A 15160-nucleotide genomic window follows, 5' to 3' on the forward strand; every position below is an offset into this window, starting at 1 on the left:
GTTGGTGCAAGTACAGTAATCCCCATCTTGCCCACAGTATACCCCATGGGAAGTAAAATAAATGAGGCAGTGTCTGATGGCGCCAGAGCAGTTGATTACGAGCGCAAAGGTGGTTGTTCTCCAAAATATTTAAACATTGGGTATAAATACGAAGGGATGTATTAGGAATGGTAGTACCTTGTCACTTGCAGATGGCATCAATATAAAAGGTTGAATCGTTTTCATACCAGGAGACTATTGCAACCTCTGTAGCAGTAGTTGCATTCAAGGATAAGTTCACTTTTTAGAAAATAAATTTGCACTTTTTTTGGGGGGGGGGGGGGGGGGGTGCCTGTTAAGCATTCTACCAGTGATCAGCAAATCGCTGGTGTCATGCCGGTCTCCAGCAGATCTGCCGGTGTATGTGTGTGCCCATACATTCCATACGAACAAGCAGATACAATCTACCATGGTGCTCCACAGCGCTGTGGTAGTTAATTGAGAACTACAAGCAAACGGCAGCAAAGTATGTCCAGACTTGTAGTTCATGCACACAGAGCGGTGTGAATGAATGATGTGGCTGTGTGGGCTGTTTTCAAAAGGTGACAGCTAGTACAGGGGAACTTCTCCCCGTACTGCTGTCACAGGGATTGGGCAGCAGCTAATGTTGCACACTAAAACCGACGAACATGTAACATGTTCCCAAAGGTGAACTTATTCTTTAAGTCAGTGGCGCCCAACCAGTGGCCCGCGGAGCCCTCTGATGTGGCCTGCGACCTCCTGCTCTGGGATGGCTGGTTGGCAAGCCCAGATTGCAGGTAATTGACCTGCCATTCCAGAGCATTAGTGTTGTGAATGAAGCCAGCGGTAGAGGAAGCAAGCAGCTTTTCAGAAAGTGCACCACACCTACAGGATATAATAGATGTCTATGGCAAAGTCCAGCTAACTGGCGGGAAAACCACAGGAACACTGCGCATGGGTAGACCGCAAACATTCAGTGTAAAAGCAGCCTTTGGCCCCTTTTACACAAACGGTCTGACCCAATCAGACCCTCCATTCACCTCTATGGAGCGGCAGATGTAAACAGACTTTTGTTCGTTTACACCCGCCTACCTCCAATCCGATCTGCTCTCGCTCTAACGTTCGCAGCGATACCTCACATGTGCATCTTGAACACCGTTTTCATATGTTGGCGGGAATTATGTTTGCATTGGCTTCTGCATGCGAGGACACAGGGACAGGGGCACTTCCCTTATGGGGAATAACTTTGGGACTGTGGAGTACAAATATTGGAGACAGTCTTCAGTGCTACGCTCAGACTGCCATCTGCCCTCCATACAGGGACTAGTTTGGGGCTGTTGGTTTAGTAGAACAACTCTGGTTTGGATAGCCATTAAGTCTTCGAGTGCTATGCTTATGCTTTTATCTCTCTTGCAGGGAATGGGTTTGGTCAATCACGTGTTCAGTGAGGAAAGTTTGAAGAAACTGAACATGAGCAACCTGGGAATTGGGCACACGAGGTATTCGACATCGGGAAATTCTGCATTGGAGAATTGTCAGCCGTTTGTCGTTGAAACGCTCCATGGAAAGATTGCTGTGGCACATAATGGAGAACTAATAAATGCAGCTCGACTTAGGAGAAAGGTAATCTGTTAAAGTTCACATTAAATACACTTAAAATGTTTCTTTTTAGACAAATGCCCAGAACAAAAGTGATGCACAATAGATGGCTGTGTGAAAATGAATTAACTCTTCTTGATGAATTTGTCCATCTGGGTGTGTTTGTGTGTTTTGGCAAGGTTTAATTCAGAACAATGGTACCCAGAAATGTGACACCATGTTTTCTTTTTGGTTAAACTTCAGTTTTAACCACTTCCATACTGGGCACTTATACACCTTCCTGCCCAGACCAATTTTCAGCTTTCATCGCTGTTGCACTTTGAATGACAATTACGTGGTCATGCTACACTGTACCCAAACAAAATTTTTATAATTTTGTTCCCACAAATAGAGCTTTCTTTTCTTGGTATTTGATCACCTCTACAATTTTATTTTCTGCAAAAAAAAAAAAAAAAAAAAAAAGACCGAAAATTTTGACAAACAAATGCTTTTTTTTTTGTTTCCGTTACAAAACGTTGTAAATAAGTAAGTTTTATCCTTCACGGATGGGCACAGATGGGGCGGCATGGATGTACTGTAATATTTTGTACTGATGGATGCCAATCGGTGCCAAACAATGCCTGCCAATCAGTGATGCCCATTGTGGGCACTGATTGGTGGTCTGGTGGCATCTCTGGTGGTCTGGTGGCATCTCTGGTGGTCTGGTGGCATCTCTGGTGGTCTGGTGGCATCTCTGGTGGTCTGGTGGCATCTCTGGTGGTCTAGTGTGGGCATCCTCAGGGGGGGCTGCGCTGATAAACGATCAGCACAAACCCCACCTGTCAGAGGATCAGCCGATCGGCTCTCCTCTACTCGCATCTGACAGTCGCGAGTGAGGAAAAGCCGATCACGGCTGCTCTTGTTTACATCGTGATCAGCCGTGATTGGACACGGCTGATCACGTGGTAAAGAGTCTCCGACGGTTAAATAATGCAAGGACCAGATTGTAACAATGCAAGTATACAGATCTCATAGCTGATCAAATCCTGCATAAGCTGAAAATGACTATAGTACTCGCTGCTACTGCAGTGGTAACTGCAGGCTTCTGGGTCCAGTGCTGAACAGCTACCCTTCTCCATAGTGCCAAGCAATCACCTGTGTTCACTATGCATAAAAGCTGCCTGGCACTGGACATGGAAGACTTCCACTTTCACTGTAGCAGTAACCCCTACAGTGATTTGTGGAGTACACAGAGATCGGGTAAGAGATGTGCATACTTTGCATGAAGGGAATCTGAATTACATTAAATAGAACTGCCAGGGGCAACTTTCTTGAACGCTCCTTGTAATAAATATTACAAGTTAAAGTATGTGAATCAATTTATCGGTTGACTCGAAAAGATTAAACTTTTCTACGAATAGGCGTCAAACCAATGCAAACAAGCACAGCTCTGCATTTAAATCGGCAACACAAAGACCCTATCCCACAAACCATGGGCTCGCAGGCGCCAGGCAATGACTAGCAAATTTTACTCAGAGTAAAAACAGCCAACACCAAAAAAAATTGTATAAAGATTGCCCGTGGCCTGGTTTATTGGTTTAAACAAAATATCTAATTGAAACATCAACTTTATTCACAACAAATATTTTTTTTCACCAAAATTACTGACCTCAACGGACCAATCTCTATCTAACCTTCCAGAACGTTCTTAGTCACCTGACCCTAACTAACCAATTGAATGAGCCCCATTAAAAAACCCTATATTAATGTGTAAAATACTGGGATCCCATGAGGTAACGGGGGGCCTAAAAAGCACCCCCCCCTTTTTTCTTTCTCCCCTAGTTCATTAGAACACACATCAACACCACTTTGTTGTGATAAGCATAAGTAAGCTCTAAACACTTGCAATTGGCTGGCCTTCATATGACGTCCTGGTTTTTGTTCAGGTATATCTGAATGATGCCTGCAGCTACAGGCATTCGGATATAGTCTTCTACCGACTCACCGCTGCGATCGTTTGTCAGAGAACAGATCCGCTGGCCCCTCATGTTTACCATAGAGATTTCCTGCGGACCAGATGGTCGCAAACCATGTGAGGTGTCATGGCGAACATTGGAGTGAGAGCAATAATTCTAGCCCTAGACCTCCTCTAACTAAAAACATATAACCAATAAAAAAAATGAAAGCGTTGCCATTCCACGAGCGTGTGCAATTTTGAAGCGTGACATGTTGGGTATGTATTTACTCGGCGTAACTTCATCTTTCACATTATGCCCAAAAATTGGGCTAACTTTACTTTTTTTTTTTTAAAGAGTTTGAAAAATTACTGTGCGAGATAAATGGTTGCAATGACTGCTGTTGTATTCTCTAGGGCAGGAGGGCCCCAACCTTTTAAAGGGCGAGGGCTACTGAAGCGACTTGGTAACTGGTTGCGGGGCCAAAATGAGTGGAATGGGTGGATGACAGGTCTGTGTCATCCATATATGCTGAACGGACATGGAAACGGCCCACGCTACTCTATGGGCCCTCCAATTCAATCCGTCCAGACAGAAGGGGATGGATCCCCTTCTGTTTTTTTTTTTTTTTTTTGCGGATTGGATTGGAGGAAAGTGGGGGTAAATTGGCATAGAGGTGAATGGAGGGTCCAATTGGGTCCTAAGGCTGCTTTCACACTGATGTACCACATGCACCTGTGGCTTTCCTGCAAGTTAGCTGCACTTTGCCATAGACTTCTATTGTATCTTGCAGGTGTGGTGCAATTTATGAAAGCGCACCAAACCCACAGGTAATAACAGAAGTCTATCGCTAACTGCACTGATTTCAGAAAAAAAAAAACTTTCCTTTTAACAATCTTCCATTCAGTTTTTTCTGGCAGTTGCTGTCCCAGGCGGAGTGCATTTGTTATCGATTGTGAAAGGCCCTGGCGCTATACAGGAATCATTGGCTTATGTGGCTCTGCTCTAATGCTGCTTGCTTTTTCTACCGCCTGCGATCTGGGCTTGCCAAAACCACCATCCCAGAGCAGGAGGTCGAGGGCCACACCAGAGGGCTCCGCGGGCCACTGGTTGGGCACCCCTGCTCTAGGGTCTCTGCTAAAAAATATGTTTGGGGGTTTTATGTAATTTTCTAGCAAAACAAATGATGATTTTTACATGTAGGAGAGAAATGTCAGAACAAGTTGGCAAGTGGTTAATTAAACCAATTTATAGTGGTGTAGGCAGCTGCAGCACTTCAGCTCTGACGTTACAAATCCCACTATGCCTGTGGCTGTCAGTCTTGCAGTGCCTCATGGGACTTGACGTTTCACCACAGCTGAGGTGGCATAGGTTGCCCACCCCCTGCTACAATTAAAACTTGCACCACTATAAATGGCTTTACGGTAAATAAAGTGGACGTTTTTTATTTTTATTTATTTACTTTATTTTTTGTTCTTCTGTTTTGGAAAACGAAAGGGTTAGAACATCGCTCAGATCTTCTTTTTTTTTTTTTTTTTTTTTTCTCCTCATTGAGATTTCCCTTCACTTCCTGTTTCATAGCCAAAACAGGAAGTGTGAGGGGAAACCTTATTTATTACCCAACAGGGTTATCAGGAACAGTATGTCTATTGGAAGTCTTTACTGATACAGATGTTTGTGTTTCAGTCCCCTTTTTATATGAGACGTTACACTGGTGATCTAAATGACATTCTTACACCTCAGAGCTGAACATGCAAGACCTTTCACACATTGGTCAGGATGTCTTTAGAGAACATTGTGCTCCTCAGCTGTTTCTGATCTCATGATTTTCGGTGGTTTCCTTTATACATGAATCTGCTTTGTAGATGTTTCATTTGTAGTTCGGCCTTTTAAATTCACTGCATGTAGAGAGATTTTGCAGACCTTGAAAATGGATAATTTCCTCTTTGCCTTAGCATTCTATTATCTATTTGATAAGGGCCATAAAGATTTGTTCCCGGAAATCAGACTGTAGTAGAACTGAGGTTAGTGAGTGTGAGGTGAATGCAGAACAAGGACTTGTGGTAAAGGGGCCTATGCACTAATGGGCAAGAACTCTTCATGCCATGTTTGGCCTTGTCCCAAATCTTGCAGTGACCCCCCCCCCCCCGTATTTTAAAGGCTTGTACACCCTAAGAAAATTAATCAATCATTTTCATTCATAGGATTTTTGCACGGTGTGTACACAACTTTCGACAACCGTTTTCTGAAATGTTGTACAAAAATTCCCAAAGGGACAAACCGCAAATTTTTTCCTCGTACGGTAACGGAGCTAGCAGTTTTTTTTTTTTTTGTGTACCTTATTTTTAGAGCTAAATTAAATCGTCAATCGTTATCACAATTTTTTCTTTCCCAGTTGCAATCTTGACAAAGTGTTTCCCATCTTTGGTATGTAGAGAATTCTCTCTGCTCTCAGCAGTCAAGTCTGGGCAGTCTGCCAAGTTTTGCAACATTCCTTTTCCGTGGAACTTTAAGTCTAAACATTGTATCAATTTTTCTTTTACATCAAATGAACAGACTTCTGTATGTAAATTAGGAAAGTTTAAAGGGGAGTTCCACCCACAATTTCACTTTTTAAATATAAATACCCCTGTAATACACAAGCTTAATGTATTCTAGTAAAGTTAGTCTGTAAACTAAGGTCCGTTTTGTTAGGTTGTTACAGCATTTAGATAGTTTATAATCTAGAAATAGACCGTGGCCATCTTAAGTGTGGGCATCATGAAGCCAGACTGTATGACTTCCTGGATTTCAGCTTTGCATATCTCGCACATGCTCAGTGCTGCACAAGCAATGTAATAGGTTTCAGTCAGGTTTGCAAGGACTACTGGAAAACATGATGCCTATCCCAGAAACCCTTGCGAATAGCCATGTGACTTAATAGCCTAGGCTAATAAGGAGGAGGAAGTAATGAAGGACTACAAAATAAAGGTATTTACAAGCAACAAAATAAATACAAATTGTCCATTCTGAACACTGAGATTAGGGCATGCAGCACAGACAAACATAAAAAAATGGGTGGAACTCCACTTTAACCACCTAAATGCTTAAACTTTTTCTGACAGTTCTAGTTATGTCACACTGTATTTGCGCAGCGGACTTTTAAATGCAATTTTTTTAGGAAAAAATTACTTGCATGAATTAAAAAACAAACAGTAAAGTTAGCCCAATTTTTTTGTATAATGTAAAAGATTTTATGCTGTGAGAATCGTGATTTTGGCCAGAATTGTGCAGCTTTACTTGGGTCGTATGAGAATTTTTGTACAAATTTTCATTCATTCGTTTATTTGCTGTGAAGCATCAAGGGAAATTAGACGAATGTTCGCTCGCTTTTCTTAGCGTGTACCCCACTTTAGACTAGAAATTTTATTTTTTCAATTGCTATGGGCACAGCCTGCTGAGTAGAACATAAATAAATATATATATATATATTTTTTTTTTTTTTTTTTTTTTATATAATACCAGATTGGCTTGCTGAATACCTGTGGCTCAGTACACTGTCAGGCAGCATGCTAAATTCACACGTGTCTAAGCAGAGTTAAAATCACGCGCAAACCCTCAGACTGTCCTCGTCTCACCCACAAAACAAGACCACTATCACATGATGGTTAAAATGTGCTTTTGTAGGAAATGTCTGCCAAGGAGGGAACGCTCCAAATAAAGTAGTACATTCCAGATCCTTATTTTAATTTAAACCTCATGAGGGGGTGAAATGCGATTGAAAAACCAGCAGCAAGGCATCTGGCCATGCTCCTGCTATGTCTTGTCATGAATGAAAATGTCCCTCTAAGGCACCAGTCTCTGTAGTTGTTTTTGTGACTTGCTTGCCACTTTACTCACAGAAGTCACATAAGATGAGAAACCATTCCTATGAGACTAAGGGGTTTATTTACTAAAGGCAAATCCACTGTGCACTGCAAGTGCAATTGCTGTAGATCTGAAGGGGGCATGCAAAGAAAATAAACAGCATTTTTTCTTGTACCAGGCAGTCCCCGAGTTGCAAACATCTGACTTGCAAACGACTCCAACTTATAAATGGTGGGAGACAACAGGAAGTGAGAGAAAATCTACCCCTAGAAAGGGAAGTTCACTCCTGTAAGAGCGATCATAGGAAAAAGGTGTCTCCGCTGAAGCTTTATCACTGATCCTTGTGTCCATGACAACCCAAAATTCTAAATCCAGTTGTCACAGAAACAAAGTGAGGTGAAATCTTCTGAACATGAGCACAGACAGCAAAACAAATGTTAGTGATGTTGTCATAAAAAAGGGTTGGCTAAAAAAAAAAAAAAAACTACCAAGATTTGGAACTTCACTTAAAAAATGTACCTGTTCCAACCTTACAAATTCAACTTGATTTAATGATATAAATCAGCAGAGCTTCTCCTGCTTTTCAGATCTGCAGCGACTGCACTTCCAAGTGCACTTGTAGTGCACAGTGGATTTGTCTTAAAGTGGAAGTAAACCCATCGATCTAACAGTTTCAAAAAGCAGTTACATTTCCGGCATGCCGGGTTTGCTAACTATCACATTGGTTGTGCTCTCAACCAAACTGTCAAACCATCCAATGGCTGGTGTCCTAACTGATCACATGTGCAGCATCATGGCAGGTGAAGATTAAACATAGGCCAAGATGGTAGCTTCCTTGCTTGAAAATGATAGGTGGGTGTAATTACACTTTAAAGCGGGGGTTCACCCTATGAACGGAATTTTTTTTTTTTTTTTTTTTTCTACCATAAAATCAGGCATTGTAGCGCGAGCTACAGTATGCCTGTCCCGATTTTTTTTACCCCCGTACTCACCTTGTAATCGTTCATCGAAGATACCAGGGAATGGGCGTGCCTATGGAGACGGAGGATGATTGACAGCCGGCTCTGGCGCATCACGCTTCTCCGGAAATAGCCGAAATAGGCTTGGCTCTTCACGGCGCCTGCGCATAGCCTGTGCGCAGGCGCCGTGAAGAGCCGAGACCTACTCCGGCTGTCTTCGGGGAGAGTGACGTGCCAGGGCCGGCCGTCAATCATCCTCCCTCTCCATAGGCACGCCCATTCCCCGCGGGAGCCGAAATCTACGATGTCCGATTACAAGGTGAGTCCGGGGTTAAAAAAATCGGGACAGGCATACTGTAGCTCGCGCTACAATGCCTGTCTCGATGGTAAAATCATGTGGGTGAGGGTGAACTACCGCTTTAAGTAAATAAACCCCCTAAGATGTGTTTTTTTTTTTTTTTTTTTCGTACCCTCCTCCCAAGCACATTCCATTGACACCCTAGCTTAGCAGAAACTGAGATCCCACTTGCATCTGGCGTGGGTCATGCATGTGGCAGCCCACTCACTTGACTGGGCTGCCCTATGTGCAAAAAAGCCCCATAGTAGCTAAAGAACCTTTTTGATCGTGGCGTGTTGCATATTTTTCAGTGTGTGTTTGTAGCTCATTTAGCACCTGTTAACCACAATCGAGTTGTCAACAATTGGGCTGCGTTCGTATCTGCGCATTTCCATAAGCACACCAACCCACACAGAAAACATGCTTTTTGCCCCGCGGTTTGGAAACGTGCCTCAAACCTGCATCACGCTTGCTTTGCCATTGCACGTTTTCTGTGCAGGTTGCTGTGCATTCGGCCTAATTGGTAATGACGCCCCAATTGCCATTAGCATGCCATTAGGGCAATGTGCGTTTCCAGCGTGGTACCATTGGCTCCTGCTGCAGTCAGTCAGCCAATAAGAACAGAAAGGAGGCGGGGCTGGACTGCAGCTCCATGTCTGAATGGACACAAGGAGTTGTGGCACCCCCAAAGCTTGCTGTGGGGGCACTTAAAGCGGGGGTTCACCCTAAAATAAAATTCTAACATTCCATTGAGCTGACTTCTGACAGTACGCTGATCTTTTTTTTTTTTTTTTTCTTTCCGTACATACCGTTTTATCGCTATTTTTACCCCCGACTTCCGGGTAGTGAATCCCGTGGGAGTAGGCGTTCCTATTCACAGGCTAAGTGATTGACGTATGACAAAAGCTTCCCACCAGCGCGTCACGAGCTGCTGAAAGAAGCTGAACGTCGGTGCACAGGCGCCGTATAGAGCCGACTCGCAGTCGGGCTTCTTTCGGCAACTCGTGACGCGCTGTATGCGCCGGTGGGAAGCTTTTGTCATGCGTCAATCACTTGGCCTGTGAATAGGAACGCCCACTCCCGCGGGATTCACTACAGAAGTCAGCTCAATGTAATGTTAGAATTTTTTTTTTAGGGTGAACCCCCGCTTTAACAGGAGGGACCCGCGAAAAGGCTGCTCTGTGCAAATACACTGCAACAGAGCAGGTAAGTAGTTTAAAGAGATTGTGAAGTCTCTTTTTTAAAGAGCCTAGTTCTTGTATGGCTACGTTTTTATAATGAATGTAATCAAAGCGGCAACTAAGTGAAATGTAGAGCTACAGACGTGAATGGTGCTCCTAAATTTTAGATGACTGTATTGGGTAACAATATCACTTTTGCACCCGCAGACCCCAAATCCTTAGTCATGTAATAACTGTTCATGTTGGAGGAGCACTGCTTGGCTCACATGCTTTCCAGTCTTTAATCTGAATTGTTTTCTACATTTACTAGGACTCTTTACAAAGCACGATCCGCACTCTACATTCCAGAATGTGAAATCCTTGCTTTGGTAATTGTTGCCTTTGGGCAAAAATGTGACTTGCATAAGACTAAATGAATTGGGCATGGCTGGATACATGCATGTTAAATGCTAATCTGTATAATCTATACAAGTCCTGTTCCTGCTCTGTGATGAGGCTGTTTTCATAATCTAGTATATGAACTGTTCAGTACAAAAGTACATTTCACTGACTTTCTAAATGAACGTTAAACCACCTTTAAACACAAAGACCGACTTAATGCATGGTTTACATGGGATTGTACATGCCAACAGAAGACTAAAGAATATATTCAGCACTGAATTGTGGGAAAAACCTAAGGTCATGGCACCTTTATTGGGTATATATTATATATATATTTTATATATATATATATATATGTGTGTGTATGTGTGTGTGGATTCAGGTAGGGGCGCGCAAATTTAGGTCGGCGTAGCCTAGCGTGTTTACACTACACTGCCTTAAGTAAGAGAGGCAAGTACATGATTCACAAAGTACTTGCCTCCTTACTTAGGGCGGCGTAGTGTAAATGCGGCGGGCGTAATGGAGCCTAATTCAAATAGGTTGGCGGGGGGGGCGTGTTTAATGGTAATGAGGCTTGACCTCACGTTTTTGACGTTTTTTTGTCACTGCGCATGCGCCGGGCGACTACATTTCCCAGTTACGTACGCCGCACAGCCTATTGATTTTGACGTGGACGTAAACGACGTAAATCCCAATTCGCGGACGACTTGCGCAAACAACGTTAAAATTTCGAATCTCGCGGCGGGAACGGCGGCCATACTTTAACATTGTTATTCCACCTAATAGGTGGAATAACTTTAGGCCTCCTAAGGCCTTACGGAAACGGCGTAAATCGACTGCGGCGGCCGGGCGTACGTTTGTGAATTGACGTACAAACTCATTTACATAATCTACGCCGACCGCAATGGAAGCGCCACCTAGCGGCCATCCGAAAAATTGCAATCTAAGATAGGACGGCGCAAGCCGTCCTATCTTAGATATGTTTAAGCGTATCTCTGTTTGAGCATACGCTTAAACATACGTCGGCGTAGATTCTGAGTTAGGCCGGCTTATCTACTGATAAGCCGGCCTAACTCTTACTGAATCTACCTAACAATTTTTTTTTTAGGCTTGCCTGATAGTCTGTTTTTCAACAGAAAATGTTCTCCTGTAAATGTAGCAGTTTAGAGCATTGAAACAAACCATTTGCCACTGACTGGGGTGATTAAGCAATGGTCATCTTTTTATTTACTTGTATAACATTTATTCCAAAAGGGGGGACTTGTTGTAACTGCTTGTGCAACTACAGTGTGAGCTGGATGTTGACCTAAATTTTAGTGTTAAGTCTACTCACTAGTACATATAACCCCCCTGCTGTCCAAAGGTCCCCCCTGTGCTCCTTCATCCAGAGTACAGGCACTCTAATGCAGCTTTAAAAGCTTTAGCTTATTAGATTTTGCAACTGTATTGTGTTTTTTTTTATTTTTTATTTCAGGCTAGGGAAATTTTTTTAAAAATTTCATAAAAACGCCAGTCGATCTTGCCAGAAAAGTCATGTAATTGTCACTACTTGGAAGCTGAAATATTTTCTTGTATAAACTACCAGTCCCATCAATCCACCATGTAATGATGCTGAACGCAATGGCTCCATCCATAATGACCCAATGTGACAATTTAAGTGCCGCTCAGGTAGAGGTAAAGTCCAACTAGAGCGCTGTGAGTGCAGGCGGGGAGCTCGTCCAAGGAAGAGCCATAAGCCGCAGACCCCATGTGCATGAAGTGAGAGGAATCGCAGCCTCAGTCTGCACTCTAGCCACACCACACCCCCGACATGTTTCTCTCCGCCCCTCTCCATCCTTAGTGAGTGTAGCCGCCCAGAGACAAGCAAGTGTGCGATTTGCAGACTTGCCAGATAAAAATAAAGGGGAGGAGCCTGAAAATAAATACATTTCAGCCACTGCATCTGGTTTTGGGTAGGAACAAGACTGTAGGTGCCTATGGTAATTTGTTGGGCTGTAATGTGTCATGCAGCTGGCAGGGTGTCTGCCAGCAGTCCGTGGCACACTGTACTGGGCCACTCACCCACAGGCCTGTCATATTGGGATAAGTGGCCTTGTGCAATGCAGCACCTGGTGCCTCTATATACATAAACGGCTCATTCATGGTGTACAGGCCTCGGCAATATTTTTAGATCTGTGTGGAGCCCCTTTATAACTTGCAATTTTATTTTTTATAGTTGATGCGACATGGAATTGGCCTGTCTACAAGCTCCGATAGTGAACTCATCACTCAGCTTCTGGCCTTTACACCTCCCCAGGAAGAAGATCACACACCTGATTGGATAGCACGGTGAGTTTTCACTTCTGGTTTTAGCTGAAGTTTTTTCAGCAGTTGGAAGGCTCCCTTCTCTTCTATCTCAAGGGGCACTCTAGAACTTTTCAAATGAGCCCCACGTGTGCGGTCATGGGGCTCAATTACACTTCGAAGAATTATCCACAGCAGAACATTTTTTAGAGGGCGTTTGACAGGCATTGAGGTGTAGGTGTATGGATAGTTGCACATTGGGGGGGGGGGGGTATATATATGTAGATTCACGTACCTCGGCTACACCGCCGTAAATTATTTAGGCTAGTAGTGATTCACAAACCACTTACCTGCTAATCTACGGCGGTGTAGCCTAAAACGAGCGGGCGTAAGCGCGCCTAATTCAAATTGCTTGGAGGGGGGCGTGTTGTATGGAAATGAGGCTTGACCTCAAATTTTTTTGACTGTTTTTGACACTGCGCATGCGCCGGGCGACTACATTTCCCAGTGCGCATTGCGGCTAAGTACGCCGTACGGGCCTATTGATTTCGACGTGTACGTAAACGACGTAAATCCCGATTTGCGGACGACTTGCGCAAACGACGTAAAAAATTCGAACCTTGCGGCGGGAACGGCGGCCATACTTAACATTGTTATTCCACCTCATAGATGGAATAACTTTAGGCGGCCTATCCCTTACGGAAACGACGTAATGCGACGGTGTAGGCCTGGCGTTCGTTCGTGAATCGGCGTATCCCCTCATTTACATAATCTACGCCGTCGCAATGGAAGCGCCATCTAGCGGCCAACAGAAACATTGCAAGCTAAGATAGAACGGCGCAAGCCGGCCTATCTTGGCTTTGTTTAAAGCGGAGGTTCACCCTATTAGGTCACTTTGTTGACTTTAATAGTCCCCCCGGTGTACCTGACGATTTGGCCGTTCCTAAAAAATATAAAAATCTACATACCCCCTTTGCAGCATCTCGAGCAGGCACATCCGGGTTGCAGGGCTTCGGGAATGGGCGTGTCGGTTAGCTCCACAAAGGATTTTGGGAGCTAACACGTGTGTCTCTGGACGGTGACGAGACACAGCAGCCAGAGGAGCAATCTCGCGATATCTCGGCCGTTGTCCTAGCAACTCTGCAGTGTTGACGGCGCGCCTCGCCGTCACACTGCGCATGCGCGGGATAGAGCGGTGAATGCTGGGACAGCATTCACCGCATCCCGGAAGATACTGCAGGAGGGCTTCAGAGTGCCCTGACTAAAGATGGCAATGTCCATCGCAATATTTTATAAAATATCTTTCGGAGGGATATCGCCATGCCTGCGGCTATGAGGATTAGACTGGTGAGTACTAATTTCTTTGTACCACCAGCGTTTCAAAATGCTATTTAAAAAAACCCGTTTTGCCACGGAACTCCCGCTTTAAGTGTATCTCTGTTTGAGAATACACTTAAACAAACGCCGGCATAGATTCAGAGTTAGGTCGGCTTATCTACTGATAAGCCGGCCTAACTATTTGTGAATCTACCTAATATTTTTTTTTTTTTTGCTGCAGCATAAAGGAGTGTTTAGTGGGCAGTAAAACCATCTCAACTGCATGTTTTTTTTTAAAAAAAAGGGGGGTGCCCAGTAGTGTTGAGCGGAATACGCCATATTCGATTTCGCGATATATCACGAATATATAGACGAATATTCGTGAAATATTCGCTAAAATCGAATATTCGTGATATTTTATATAAAAAAAAAAAATTGAGAAATTTCGCTAATGCGAAATTGATTGCAAAATTTTGACAACTGTGGTAGGAGAACTCTGATTGGCTCTGATGCAAAAGAAGGGCGGAGAAAGTATTCGCGAATATTCGGAAATCGAATATTGGTGATATTTTATCGAAATTTCGCTAATGCGAAATTGATTGCGAGATTTTGACAACTCTGATTGGCTCTGATGCAAAAGAAGGGCGGAGAAAGTATTCGCGAATATTCTGAAATCGAATATTGGTGATATTTTATCGAAATTTCGCTAATGCGAATGCAAAATTGATTGCGAGATTTTGACAACTCTGATTGGCTCTGATGCAAAAGAATGGCGGAGAAAGTATTCGCGAATATTCGGAAATCGAATATTGGTGATATTTTATCGAAATTTCGCTAATGCGAAATTGATTGCGAGATTTTGACAACTGTGGTAGGAGAACTCTGATTGGCTCTGATGCAAAAGAAACATTAAAGGATCGCCTCAGCTTAGCTACTCGGCCCAGGGTCTCTAATCATACCAGCAATGCTTTTAGACGTCGATAGGATGTGATCTGTTTTAAAAATAAATTTGAAAAAATACGAATATTCGGAATAGCGAATTTTGGCCGCGATATTAGAGTTATTCGCGAATATTCGAATATGCCATATTCGTAACGAATATTCGAAATGCGAATATTCGTGAGCAACACTAGTGCCCAGGACAACCAAGCACATATGGTGAGTAGGCCATGATGGCATTGTACATTAAGGCCTCATTTACACCATGGTGCAGAGATGTCAATTGTTCTGTAAGGGCACAAAAAATCATTGTTTACAATGTGCCCTCTTCACACCAACACTGGTATCGCATGTGGCTTTTTCTCTGTGCAGGAATCTGCAGTG

At 43.5% G+C, this 15160-nt stretch overlaps 1 protein-coding gene across 1 annotated transcript in view; it reads left to right on the forward strand.

Moving 5' to 3' along the window:
• Positions 1-15160, forward strand: part of PPAT (phosphoribosyl pyrophosphate amidotransferase) — a 48487-nt gene that overhangs the window by 17640 nt on the left and 15687 nt on the right. Inside the window, exons 3-4 of the mRNA XM_040334699.1 lie at positions 1417-1623; positions 12453-12565. Of these exons, the coding sequence (XP_040190633.1) occupies positions 1417-1623; positions 12453-12565 (320 nt within the window). The remainder of the gene's footprint in view (positions 1-1416; positions 1624-12452; positions 12566-15160) is intronic.

This window comes from Rana temporaria, chromosome 1 (genome assembly GCF_905171775.1).
Source record: "Rana temporaria chromosome 1, aRanTem1.1, whole genome shotgun sequence".
Lineage (NCBI taxonomy): Eukaryota > Metazoa > Chordata > Amphibia > Anura > Ranidae > Rana > Rana temporaria.